The sequence below is a fragment of the Saccostrea cucullata genome, unplaced genomic scaffold (genome assembly GCF_032062105.1).
Source record: "Saccostrea cucullata isolate Sc308-1 unplaced genomic scaffold, CSIRO_AGI_Scuc_v1 ctg43, whole genome shotgun sequence".
NCBI classification, from domain to species: Eukaryota; Metazoa; Mollusca; class Bivalvia; order Ostreida; family Ostreidae; genus Saccostrea; species Saccostrea cuccullata.
In genome coordinates, this window is record NW_026934231.1 from 728,625 (window position 1) to 743,241 (window position 14,617).

The 14,617-nt window shown below is 31.8% G+C and overlaps 1 protein-coding gene across 1 annotated transcript; it reads right to left on the bottom strand.

Moving 5' to 3' along the window:
* Positions 1-1,054: 1,054 nt before the first annotated feature.
* Positions 1,055-7,396, bottom strand: LOC134240319 (homeobox protein EMX2-like). The gene is made up of 3 exons (XM_062722424.1): positions 6,717-7,396; positions 3,799-3,965; positions 1,055-1,626 (listed from the first exon to the last, which is right to left on the bottom strand). Exons 1-3 carry the CDS (start codon positions 7,273-7,275, stop codon positions 1,387-1,389), a joined length of 966 nt encoding a protein of 321 aa, XP_062578408.1. The 5' UTR covers positions 7,276-7,396; the 3' UTR covers positions 1,055-1,386.
* Positions 7,397-14,617: the final 7,221 nt, after the last annotated feature.

Consider the following 14,617-nt stretch of genomic DNA (forward strand, 5'->3'; position numbering starts at 1 on the left):
CTATAAAAACAGGAAAATTCGTTAAATTTTTATATTTTGAGATGCCCCCTCTGGTAACAAGACGGTAGAATTTTGTGTTTCTTACATATAATGTACAATATAGTACTACTCATCATATATTATAGTTTTAACAAAAATTCTATTGTAGTATTTATGTATAATATGCTTTAAAGTGCTAAAAAGTGGCACTTTCCTGTATAATCCTATAATAATTGTACCTGTATTTTGAGACGGTTAATTTTTCCAAAACTTGGCATGTACGCTGAAGTTAATGTAAGTTATACCGGTATATGGTATAAAAATGAAGAGTTTTGCTATTATAGTTTTCACACAATAAAACCCCAGTCGGCCCCCTTAAAACACAAACCAAATTCAATTGTTGGAAAGTTGTTGCATGATACTCAGATGACCTATAAGGCCTGTTGTCATTTCTTTATGTAAAATTCGAAAAAACAAATTTAAAAAAAAATCATTGGAAAGAATAAAAAAATTAAGCAGTTTGTCCATTCAAATAATAAAAATTGAACGTCGGAAGATAATATTTTTCTAAATACACGCATATTGGCTGTTTTGTAAGCTTATATTTAGAGTATTTCCCCTAATTTTTGTATTATGAATAAGACGCTTTTGTCGAAAACGAAGAATGATTAAAAGCGGGTTAAGACGAACAAGGTTTATCAGTTGAATAAGGTTGTACTATGACATAAATAGCAATAAAGTATTAAGATTTATGCACAACTGACTTAATTCATCGTTTGTTTTTCTGACGAATCATTTTATTTGTCCCTCTTCAGACATGACATCTAATGAGGAACAAATTTAGAAACTAGCGATTTTTGTTCTGGCGCTAAGTATAATTAGGACTAATTAGAATTTACGACACTGTGTGACTTTGCCAAATGGCGTTTGTCTTCTCCTTTGTCACCGTTTGTATCTGTGCTAATACAATAGTACTTTTAAAATGTAATACAACTGAGTCCACATCTTAATGAGGTTCCAGGACATAGAAAACAAAAGAAGCTATATGTATATTTTTCTTAAATTTATTGTCGACTAATTCATTGAATAAATTATTAAGTATGAGTACTTGCACAAAGTTCGAATTTTCTTATGTCAATATTGAAGCACAATGTTCAGATTTTCTTACGTCTGTATTGTAGAACAATGTTAGGATTTTCTTACGTTTGTATTGTAGTACAACTCCATGAATCACAACATAACTGTGGCACAATGGAAACACAAAGCAGACACAAAATAACAGAAAGTGTTTCATCTTATAATAAATGTCGTATACAGTTTTTGAAAACCATGTCGCCGTTTATGTTTTTCACAAATAATTTTAAAGATTAAAACCCGTTTTATTTCTTGTGCGCTATATCGCATTATCTACTTTAACAATAGATGCGCAGACGCGGGAACTGGCGGGTGGTGTATGTCGTTGCCACGAAGATGCCCCAAACCGTCATCGCCAATATCATCAATGTCACTTATGTCACTGTCATCTTTATTGTCATCGTCGCTGTCCATGTCTCTAGAAGAGCTTTTGCCAGGACTGTTTGGTTCTTCTCCATCTTCCGTTTTTATCCGCTTATGTTTTGTTCGTCTGTTTTGAAACCATACTTTCACCTACAAAAATAATCACATGCTCAATTAAGTTTTGAATTTTGTGATGTATAGCATTTTTAAAATGAACATATTAATAAATATCTTTTCATTTCTGTATTCTTACGATTTTCTTATCAAATATTGTTACTTTTAAAGAGGGATTCAGCGGAAACGGCAAAACTTCAATAACCGGTAGAGATCACAGCAATTTGATTACACATGGGTAACGCACAATCATTATCACTCCTTACACTTAATTCGTCCTTCAGCTAGAAAGGAATCAGAAGAACTCCCATAGGACAACTCTTGTCAGTAAAGCGCAGAATTCAGACAACTTATTCCTCATGTTGGTCTTTAATTAGGTGTGATATTTGCTGTGAAAGGGTTATCAAAGCCGCGTTGTCCATTGGGGAGGATAAGACAACCCCCTTTGGACGGTCTCTATAACTATCGTTAGCGTAGCGTTGGAGTACCTTATCAGAAAATGTCTATATCAACTAAGCGTGCACAACTCTAATTATCTTCTTATTTTCAGTTTCAACCTTTCCGATTTCAGCAATTTTTGTAATGAAAAGATACTCTCAAATAAATGGCGGGAATTCTTGTTAATTAGATTTTGATAGCTAAAGTAATCCTTTTGATAGCGGGAACAAAGTAGGGTTCTTTATCTTGCAGTGGCTGGCCGCAAGTGCACAGCCGACGGTAATTCAATCTCCCGTTTGGCCCATCAAATAGATAATCAATCGCAATAGTTTCACTCGAAACATGGGGGATTAACAGAGGAATTGTCCCATTAAAACCATCGGCATATATTGTAATATTGTACAAAAACTGACAACGGCTTAGAATTCAATTCATTCGAAACTAAATTAAATATGGTGATTGCAGTAATTTAGTCTATTAAATACTTCTGATAGGTTTTTAACTCGGTGGCAATTTATCTGTTTCTATTTATTAGATGGGGGATAATCTTTCAGCAGGGAATGGCTAAATAACAGATAGAAAGCATTAATGCAAAGAGCAATGTTACAATTTCTATATATATTTCCGAGTTAATTTCCCTTAAAACGTGGGGTCGTGCTATTAACGCTAAGCCCAGACGGACGGCACTGTAATGCAACCATTGAAAGAAGACCAAAGGGGAAGAAATATATAATTCTCCGACTGTTAATTGAAGTACAAAGTATATTATATTAAAGGCAATAAAATTCAGATTAACTTTAAAGCATTATCAGTCGCGCGAATATTTCAAAGTAATTACACTTGTTTTTGCTCATTCTGCAGTCGGATATCGGGGACGTTATTTCATAAAACCAGAGTTTGGAGAGAGGGTAACGAGATCTTCATTGAGCTATATTGTCACCAATTGCCAACTTTCCTCGCCCTAATTCAATCAAGGCTTTTATTTGTCGTGGAAATGAATTTCATCTCCTCTCATCTTACTGTCAATATCATGAATTTTGTACCAGTGCATGTCTAGATCACAATATATATTGAGGTTCTAGTTTCAAAAGCAATAGAACTCAGTTGCAAAGTAAATGTCATAGTCCCCAAAGTGTTCTATTATTGTATTCATCAATTGTTTAAGAAGTATATCTGCTATTTGGTCAGACAAATCTCATATTTATGCCATATTAATAGATATGTCAGATAAATAAAAATTTACCATAACAAAACACATTCGTATATTTTTATCCACAGAATATACATGTATATAGGATACCCTAAATAAATTTTGTGGCTTAAGGACAGACGAGACGTTCCTAAATAATATATAATTTTTTCTACGATTTTGTCATTGAAGTAATGCTACTTTTACAAGTTAACTCACAAAACTTGAGGTACCTTACCAGGCATTTGTGCAAGATACCAGAAGATGGTGTTGCCTATGTAATCCTTTTGGAAAAAACTTAAATTGCCAAAATCAAAAACATTAGTGTTGTTATTTTTTAAAGACAACTAGAAACCAGTTTAGAAATCAAAAGGTAATTAAAATTGTAAATGTCTTTTCATATATTACGAAGATTTACAAAACAGATTTCTGAGGAAGGTGTCGTCTGACCTTAATAAAATGATGAAGTAATTTTACAGTATTTTGTTGTACATCAGAATTATGTATACATTAATTACTTATTTGTGCTTTTTCTTGTAGTTTGTAGTTCCTTGCTATCACTATACATGTAAGTACACTACCTGTGTCTCTGTGAGTTGCAGCTCTGCAGCCAAATCTTTTCTTTCTTGTCCAACGACATAATGGCTTTTTTCGAACGCCTTCTCTAGTTGAAGAAGCTGTGAAGGGGAAAATGCTGTACGTATTCGCTTAGGCTTTCTATAAGGCTGGAAAAGAAACCCTGGAGCCGCTGCAATGAAAATGGAATCCTAGTATCAATATACTGTGGATAAAATAGCTTTCTGAAAGATTTAATTCCATTTAAAATCTACGGTCTACACTTTGCGTTGGCATGCGCAGCATAAGTCGGTGAAATATGCATGAAGGTCATTTTGATCATGTACTTTCTTTGACACCAATGAATTTTGCATAATCCCATTCATAATATTCAATGAAAACTAACCAGCTGCAATTTGCAACAAATTATAGTTTTGCATTTTAGCTTCTTAATTTATGAGAACATACTTTATCAAAGGTCTAATAAAAGACAGAAAGGTCCTGGATGATTATTACTCGTATAAAACAGCTGTGTTTATCAAGGAGATTTAATATTAAACAAAAACAAGTCATGGGAAATTATTTAGCCTCGCTGTCATTCTAGGAGGATGACCTTCTCGTTAGAGGTCAAAGTGCAAGGCAACGCTCGTCTTTATGTTGAAAAATCCACGACTGCGATTAAAATTAATTTACGTTAAATGATAATTATCATAAAATGGTACAAACATGTAAATATCGCAATTAATTGTGCCTTTATAAATTAGTCTTCATGAGTTACTGTGTTTTAAGTTATCCTTGGACCACGTCTTTTCGAGGAGTCAGCTTTGCAGTATTTTTTAAACACAAAAGCTGTTATATTTTATAGTTGTCATAGAATTATTAATGAGCTTTCGTGTTTATGAATGGTCCTACGACACATTTCGGCAACTAATGCGCGCAAAAACAGAAAATAGATTGGTTTTTAGTGTCAAGCTGGAAAATTAAGAGTTGCGCGGCGTTTTCATCTCGTTTCATTTTAATTCTATTCAAGACGTAAATAACAAGACTTGTTTTCTGCTCTCATACACTTCTCTATGATGCTTATTAATTAAGATATATTTTTGTCTTTTCCTAATTACCATACATCGTATTTCATTCCATTTTGTTGTCCATATAAACAAACAACGATCTATGATATATATGTATAAATGAAATTTACATGAAACAGCATTAACTGAAATATCAAACAGATAAATTATACCCAAAGAATAATTTTCCATAGAAGCAAAAGTTTCGTTTTCTTCTACACTCTTCAGAGCTAATATTTGAAATTTTTTCAGTGCAATGAATCTTTCAAGATGCTTTTTTCATTCGGTATGATACATATACTAAAATCAGCAATTATATTCCGTGTATATTTTTGAATATGATTAAATCAATTGAAGAAAAAAAGTCTAAAGTGAAATAAAAGCATTGGAGATGAATTTTGTTAACTTAACGTTATTTTCTACTCGATCTATAGTACTAAATCATTGATTTTGATAACTAATCTATAATCATTATAAAAACTTTATAAGAGTTAGTGCTTTAATTTTTCTGTGAAATTAATTTTTTGGGGGTTCATTTTAAATATGAAAGAGGGTATAATTATTTCAAATAAACAGTATTGAAGTGTATTTCTATCAAGGATATCATTTTTTTTGTCTATTATATTCATTTTTTGACATTTAGAAAATATTTTTAAAGAGGTAGAAAAGGCAAGTTTTACTGTTATTTTCTTAAATTTGTGGCCATTATTCATTCCATTAAATTAAATTAAAGAGTATCTTTCAAATTGAAACCAAAGTTCTTCATAATGTCTATGCTTTTATATATTTACATTTTTATAATCCAAAAATACTATGGTAAAAAAAAAATAACTGTGAATAACAGAAAACCTTTCGAGGGAGATTTTGGAAAAGAATTTGTTTTCTGGTAAATGTTAATAATAAAAAAAAAAATCTTCATCGTTTTGTGAAACAATAAAAATGAAAATTGTTCTTTTAATAAATTTAAACATAGTATTAAATATTAAAATGTACACTGATTTGTAAACATAAATACGACTTTGTTACTTCTTTTTTTTCAGAATATAATCTTTCCGTGTAGAATATCGAGAGAGAAAAAAAACCCCGTTTCTTTAAAGTAACACTCGTGCACGAGAATTAAATGTCATTTTCTCATGAAGAAAGGGCATTTAAAAGAAAGCATGTTTATTCATTATCCCCATATTATAATTTTCAACTGATGTGGGAGAATTAGAAAATTGAGCGATTGGCAAACGATAAACATCTACATTGTAATTATAAAACACGATTGTTAATTCAGTAAAGATAGAAATTTAAAAACTGTTTTTCTGTTATGATAGGAAATCGATACAGCTGACTATATATTTAAACCAAGAGAAATTTAATGGTATGCTTTAAACAAGATATCATGGAAAGAAGCAGAAATATACAAACTTGTTTGATAAATTCAGGGGAAATTGAATTGTCCCCAACTAACGATAAATATGTAGAGTAAATAAAGGAAGTTTATTAGAATTTAGGAAATATTAACAATATTCTTCAATTTAATTGTGAAACTTATTTTAATAGCATTCATTTCGAAAACTATGATAACAATTAAAATATTGTACATGATATTTTGTACGTTTAAATATAAACAAACCCATGTTTGTTTAAACTGGATGTAATTGATCTTAGAGATATGATCATATTCAATTTATGTACATCTGTATAATTTGTTGACTTGAAAGAGGTAACAATATTCATTTCGACTGCTTTACCCTTAAATTAATAAATAAATAAAGATAAGAAAATTAAAACTCAGAATAACATATCTATAATCTTAAAAAAAGAGGCAAAAATATAAATTATCGTCATCCATAGACTATGAACCACGTGTACCTGTTAAATATGTTTACCTGGGTATCTGGGATAGTAATATCCGGAATAACGTTCTGATATCCAGGGGTGCAGATGTCGGACATCTCTGGAGGTGGAGGGGTTCAACATCAGGGGGTGAAGGGGGGTAGAAGCTGATAGCTGACCAGGGTACATAGAATGTAAATTAAAAGGTGACATGGGGTGACGACACATTCGGGGGGAAAAATAGGTTCCCGTGGCCCCCGCAGTTTGAGATAAAACGTCATGTAAATGTTTTAAGGATTCAGATGCACTATGGGGGTTTGATGCAAAGTACAAGTCCCTTTCCCTCCGTGCTGTTGCAAAATCTGGAAAATGTCTCATTGAATCAGGTACAACAGGTTCCCTACGCGATCGCTCCGGGTTTTCCGGTCGGTCCTGTGCGCGTGGTCTCGGACTGTCACTTTTATTGGTCTCTGAATTTAAATGCACATACTCTTCATAATTTCTACCACTCGAAGAACTCTCCGTTTTATCCGAGTCTTTTCCTATTAAAGAATCAATAGTGAAACCAGATGATTTTCTCAAACTGTGTTCCACCATTTTTGTTGCCACCATCGGTCTCTTGGAAAAATGTTCAATCTCCTCATCAACTTGTATTTATCCCGATTTATCTTAATGTATGCGACAAAACATTGGAAAAGTTCGAGCTGAAATCTATTTAGACACTTATCCGATTCCCTTCAGTGACAAAGTGCAGTCACACTATTATCTCTAACGAATGGTAGGCTGTCCTTCCAATGCGTAGCCCCGCCTTCCTCCTGTAGGATCAAATGAAAAATGTGAGGAGGGCGTTTCTATAACCCAAAATTACCTTCTTTTAACATGCAACATTTCTGGTATATTTTTGAAGAATTTTAAGCTGCTCACCGCGCGCATGGATTTTTTTCTGATTCAATTTTTATATAAACTTACGAATCGATGAAAATCGAATTATTTCTTTCGCACTTTTAGGTTGTTTTATGTCTAAATACAAAACTGCATTAAGACTTGTAATAAGATATGATTTAGATGAGGACATTAAAACAAGATCATATAGACTGTTTCCGCTCTCACTCTAAAGAAAAAAAAATGCCAACTCAAAAACTTTCTAGACAAGCAAATGTAAATAAATAAAAAAAAAATGCCCAAAAAAATCCCTTCTCAACCCACAACACGCTGAATCCACTAATGATTGATTTATTCGTTTACAAAAGTATTTAACAATGTCAAAAAATTTACCGTTAGCTCTTTTTCATGTTTAATATTTTCTATCGAAATTACATCGTGTCCCATACATGTAGGAATCCTACATCCATTAATAACAGTCCGAAGACTGAAATTTTATTATTGATGGTATATAAATAGTGTTAATTTTTTTAGTAAAAATTCGAATATGAAAAAACGAGGAATTAGAGAAAATTAAAAAAAAAACTGAAAAATATTGAATATGGTTAATCTACTGCGAGTGCAATTTATATATATATTTCTTTTCAAGTTTTAGTATCACCCGATACTTAAAACATTACAAATATGTGAAACACCAATTCAGTCTGAAAAAAGAGAGAAAAAAAGAGGGAGAAAAAGTTAAATAAAAAATAGATGGCACGTGCGTTATTAATTCCAATTATCTCTCTATTCTTAGATCTATTTATATACTCTTAGAAAATAGGACATGACCGGTAAAATACGCATATGGCAAAACACTGTATACTCTCTCTCCCTCTCTCTCTTTCTCTCTCTCGTAATAAATAGATAGAGAGAGATGCTATTTTGTGCGAATCAATTTAGTATTATCTAGCTATTAACTGATAGTGAAAATGACCACGCTTCAAAGAAATAGCTACACATAAAGAAAATGTGAAAATGGATCCAATTTCCCTTTTTAATATTTTCACCGCTGGTGTTGGATTTAAATGTTTAGTCACTGATTCAGGTTATTCTCTCACAATACAAATTTCCACAAGTACAAATCCATAACTAACACGATAATAGACCGACGCACAAAATATGCATTTTTCTTAATTTACAATTTATCTGAATAAAACAACATGTCCTTGAAATCGTCATTGTTTTAACCTGTTGGCCTTCTGAAGATGAAACAATTCATTTCAATGATCCTTTTTTTCAGTAATTTACGATGAAAATAAATCGGAAAACATCGAGAGCAATATTAATGGGTTTCGAGATTTCATACGGCGTTCAGATTGCTAAAAATATGGTGGTTTTATTTTACCTTTACAGTCCTCAATCCTTGAATTTTTTTCCCCATCACACCAGGAAATTTTGTTTTGAAGATTTCCTCCCAATCGATATACTGTTATAACTAACATTTACACCAAGGATGAAGAAAAATGTCATAGGTAACAATTAAATATTTTTTATTAAAGTCAAAGAAATAAGATCAGAATTGTACATTTTAACTGAGCACATGTTCAGGGAACCGCTCATCTTGACAAGCAAGAGACATAACAATGACGATGTTAACACTTGTACTACATGTATGTCTGACTTTTTTTTTCATGAAAACACCTCTAAGTTGCATTTATGCCTATGTGGACTAATATTTTAATGTAATTTATATATTTCTTTATATTATTTAATTAACTACATTTAAAAGAAATAAAACCAACACAAAAAATATGAATATTACACAAATGTTATTTCCATTCCGAATTACATCTCGAAAGCTTCCCAAGAAGATTTTCTCTCTCTCTCTCTCTCTCTCTCTCTCTCTCTCTCTCTCTCTCTCTCTCTCTCTCTCTCTCTCTCTCTCTCTCTCTATATATATATATATATATACTCGTATTCAAAAAATTATTTTTCCTTGGTGTAGGGATAAAATAAAATCCAAATTCAAATGTTAAACTCAAACTTTGAGTTTGTCATTTGAATTTGGATTTTATATACTCGTATATATACAATAAGAAGATAAGAAAGAAAAAAATGGTTGTTTTTCATAAGACAGGGTAAACATATGGTAAAGAGGAAAAAAGTGCAAGCACAAAGCTTGAAAATTTGCAAAATTATAATGACATGAATGACTTTTCATTAAATAACTTATTCAGTACTAGATAAATTACTTTAGTTAATTTCTTTTTATTTGATCATAACCGACATTGACTCTATTTGTATCTTACAGGGGCATCTTTCGACTTAGTATACAACCTTTGCTTCTACCCTATTACATCGGACTTGCTTCTATATAAATTAATCTCAGCTTTGTTAACATGAATTTACTTTGAGTTCATACATAGTTATATTAAAATATAGGGATATATGTAGGATTCATAAAATTAATTTGGAATATTAAGGACATATTTCTTTGAGTACATTGACGTAAGAACCCTTTTTTTTGCAATGCTGCACGTTTTTCCAGACACGTGTCTTGAAAGGTGTCTTCAATAAACCATTCTTTTCTCGAAGATTTAAAGTTAAAAGACAATATATAACTGACAGAGATTTCTAAAAATAATCTATTTTAAATAATGGTCTCTATGAAATTCACATCTGCGCAGCAACATCTATTTTTTTCAGAAATCCAGAATCATCATCAAGTGAAGATATGATGAAAATAAGAAAAGTAAGTGAAAGAAAGCCGGGTAAACATAACAGGAACTGAACTTATGTCACCTACAGGCCTGTGGTTGTGGTTTTAAGGATGGATTCTAGTCATATTCTAAATACAGAGAAATTAATGAAATTTAAACAAAAATCAGAATGCCATTTTCACTTAATGATATATCGTGAATTTATCTCAGATAAGTGCATATAAAAACATCAGGAATGTATTTAATAAATTTTATTGTGGCGAATATTGGGCACGGCTGTAAATCCAGAGACACAAATTATGGTGTCTCTGGCAACACAACAAAGCAAAGATTACATAAATTAATATTAAATATTCAAACTCAGGTTCATAGTTCAAAGGTCAAAGTTCACAAACACCATCTCAGAAAGTGGTAAAAGCCTTGACCCTGGGAGGTGCAGAGGTCAAGCACTTATTTATGTATTTCTAAATCCAAAGGTTCCTTTTCAACTTTCATGAGTTACATGACTGCATATAAGGAAATATACGCACATCTCAGCTAAAAATAAAAATTCAACATTATTGTTTAATGTTTGTGGTTAAAGGTTATTAGCTCCTGCAAAAATGGTACATGATTTGCTCTTGGAATGAATCACTTTCATATAAATAGTTGTTCCTCACATGGCTTTCACATTAAATCTCTTAAAGTCCAAGTGCATATAGACAATTCCCTTAGCTGTTGCCTAAGACCCTAGTTTCATCTCATAAGTCCTGTCATGTTGAGATTGATATTCGCTCCAAGTCTTCCTCTGAAAGCATAAAAAACCCAGAAAAGCAGCGTCTATTCTAAATGAGTGAGGTGGGCGGGTGTTTCAAATCTATAATACACAATAACAAGCTGGAAAATTTTTACCGACCCAAGATAATGCTGGAATATTGAAAAAGGAAGTTGCAACCAAAGCGCCCTCAGGTGTTTTTATTAAAAGGGCAATAATCAACTCTTATATGTCTCTTTAAGTAAGGCAGTTATGCACTTCCTTCGATAAAAGCAGCTAATTCAGAGTGAATTAGCTTTGAATATAAATTTGATTTTTTCCAAAGTCAACATTTATATCCTGGTTATACTAGTAAACGCTGTAAGTAATATGATGACAATAACTAATTTAAACATTCCTTTTTCATAACAAAAGATGATACAACCAGATTATACATTCAATAGAAATATAGAATAAGTAAAAATAGAAATACCAGCTTAATTGCAATTCTATTATAATTTTAATATGTTTTACATGTTTAAGATAGAAAAGTCATATAACAAAAAGACCATTTGAAAAAAAGAGAAAGAGGAACAAACACCTGGGGCTCGTAACATAAAGCTTGCTAAGTTTTTGACTTAAGTAGGGTCATAAGTAGGACTTAGGCACATTCTTAGGACCTTCCTAAGTACTACTTAAGTCAGTCTTTATTATACCGTAACAAAAAACAGACAAAGAAAGGTCTTAGCTCGTTGCCAATTAGTTAATAATATTTTTCATACTGAATTATTTCTATGAAATCTTGAAATTTGAAATGCTTTAGATAAGAATGCGGAAAGGACAGGACTTTTTTTAAAACAGGAAGTGATGGATCACTCAGTGCAGCAACGGATGCAGGTGGGGGGGGGGGGAGGGGGTACATCCAGATTTTCGTACTTATAAAGTTTGAGTATCCGTAGTTATAATCATTACTCATCTGAAAAGATTTTTCTACTTGATATAATTGATGATCCAGCACTGAAAATATTATCGTTTTGACAAGTACATGTACGTGTTCATTGCATGCGCTAGTTTCGTCGTTGTCGCAGACATGGCACGGAAACCGAATTTCTCCCGACTTGAAATCAAAACTATTATTGAGGAAGTCCAAAACAGTAGTGATATTATAATTTCTTCTTTTTCAATCGTATCGAGGATTGCAATTAAGCAACGGCTATGGAGTGGCATTACATCAAAGTTAATGGATATTCATTTTTCATATTTTTAATATTGGGATTATAACAAAAAAAATTATGAAGTCTAGAAAAAACATTTTTCCCTTCTGTAATTCATTTTGAATATCAACATATCTTCATATACACCAGTTGGAATCAATTTAAGTTTTTTTTCTGGGGGGGGGATACAACCAAATTTTTTTTTAGTTTTGGTGGGTACTACCAAGCAAAATTAATTGAAGAGAAAAATGTCATTTCATGTAATTAATGATCTCAAAAAAAAAAAAAAATATTGGTGGAGCCCCCCCCCACCCCCATCCCCCACCCCTATAACCACCCCGTCCTTGAATGTCCTGTTCTTTCTAATATTTCCCAAATGCACGTGTAATATTCTTGTATAATTGTTTGCTTATAGTGAGTAGTGTTTATGACATATACAGTATGAGCATCAATCCCAACCAAATAATCTTTTGAAGGTGTGTAGCACAGTCTTATTTTGTATGATTAATAATGTTTATCAAAATTAATCTAATGAAAAAATTTAAAAAAAAATTATATACCTTGCTTTACTGTAACATGTCTATATTAATCTTGTTTATTGAAAATAAAAATTCTTGTAAATGTTTAATGCCGGAATTTAACAATATCTAATTCTAAATGTTTGTATATAGTACTTATGACATACTTAAGTCACCTCTACCGACCACAATTTCTATTCATAGTTGTAATATTGTACAAAGGGAAGAAAAATGTGTCCTTTTGAAATTCTAACTTTTCAATATAAACAAGTGAAACAAAACAAACAATATTAGCAGATAAACAAAGAATATGTTCTTTTTTTAGATTAGAAATGAGACAAAAGTCCTTCTTTCAATCTGCAGACATTTTCATACTTTAACAAAAATTCTCAAAATAAGTAAGCACGTGTTTTTTTCCCGTTAAAATATTTACTTCAGACTTGCAAACAACGTGTCAGTGTTTTGATCAACGTGTAGAAATGTAATTGATCTGGAAATAACGGAAAAAATCCGTCGACAATTCAGCATGCAATTTATAGCCTAACAATTAGAATGAAAAAAGTCAGTTAGCATTTGACTCAATGATAAATTGTATATGCTGACAAACTCATTGTATCGACCATAGAACTTTACGAAATGATGACTTTAAACGAGGCTGCTGAAATTCTTGTTTCAGCAACTTGTATGTCATCGTTTTAAAGATTGTACATACGTAGATCATGCTCTTGTGTATCGAATCAACTGAGAGATGAAGGATATGGAGATAACGAACAGTATTCAATATCAAAGTCCATAGAACAATACAAAATAGCAGCAGAGCAAGCACGGACCTCTAAAACATCAGAGGTGGGATCAGTGCCATGGAGGAGTGAGCATCTCCTACTGACCAGTTACACCCGCCGTGTGCTCCTTGTTATGATCGGGAAATAACGGGAAAATCCGCCGTCAATTCAGTGTATAAATAATTGACTAACAATAAGCACATGTATGAAAAAAACGCGAGTCAGCATTTGACTCGATGATAAATTGTTTTTGCTAACAAGGTCATTGTATCGACCAAAGAACTTACGAAATGATGACTTTAAACGAGACTTCTGATATTCTTGTTTCATCAGCTTGTTTGTCAATAATTTGCCTCGTTTTAGAAATTGTTCATACGTAGAGCATTCTCTTGCGTATCGAATCAACTGAGATATATAAACGCCGTATGTAGGTGATGAAGGTATATTGCTGCATATGTAAGGGAAGTTGACGATAGAAAAGTTAAAGTCATCACGTTTATCATAGAGCTTGGTTGTTAGATTACCATTAACGTCTTTTTCAAGTAAAATATCTAAATATGAAACAGATGTGTCAGACTCTGTTGTATCTTAGATATTAATCTTGTATGATGGATTAAGGGAAGCTGAAGATTGAAAAATTAAAGTCATCACATATTACAGTCTTTGATAACTGAAAGTCGAATGGAAGGTAACCAAGAGTGTTTTTATTTTCTTCTTATGTAAAAGCTTTTGAATAAATTCTGCTTCATATAAGAATATAAAAAAAATTAGATAATAAGGAGAATAATTGATGTCCATCAAATTTACAACAGTTTGTTGAATGACCTAATCTTCGAATACTACTTCAATGTTTTCATTAAGGTATCCTAGCATCCTTTAACATGAACTCCAGAATACTTTTGTATATATAGAATCTGTGTTTTTTGAACAATGATAGTTTATTGATGACCATTCATATACCTAAATGTATATACGAGTTCAACTTTCATTGAAATCTAGCAAGTTTATAATTTATCATGCGAAATGGTTGTATTTTGACGTAAAAAAAATAGATTTTTGAAAAAAAAAATAGATTTTTTATTTTTTAAAAAGAGGTATTACTCTTCAACAAGCATATCATCAT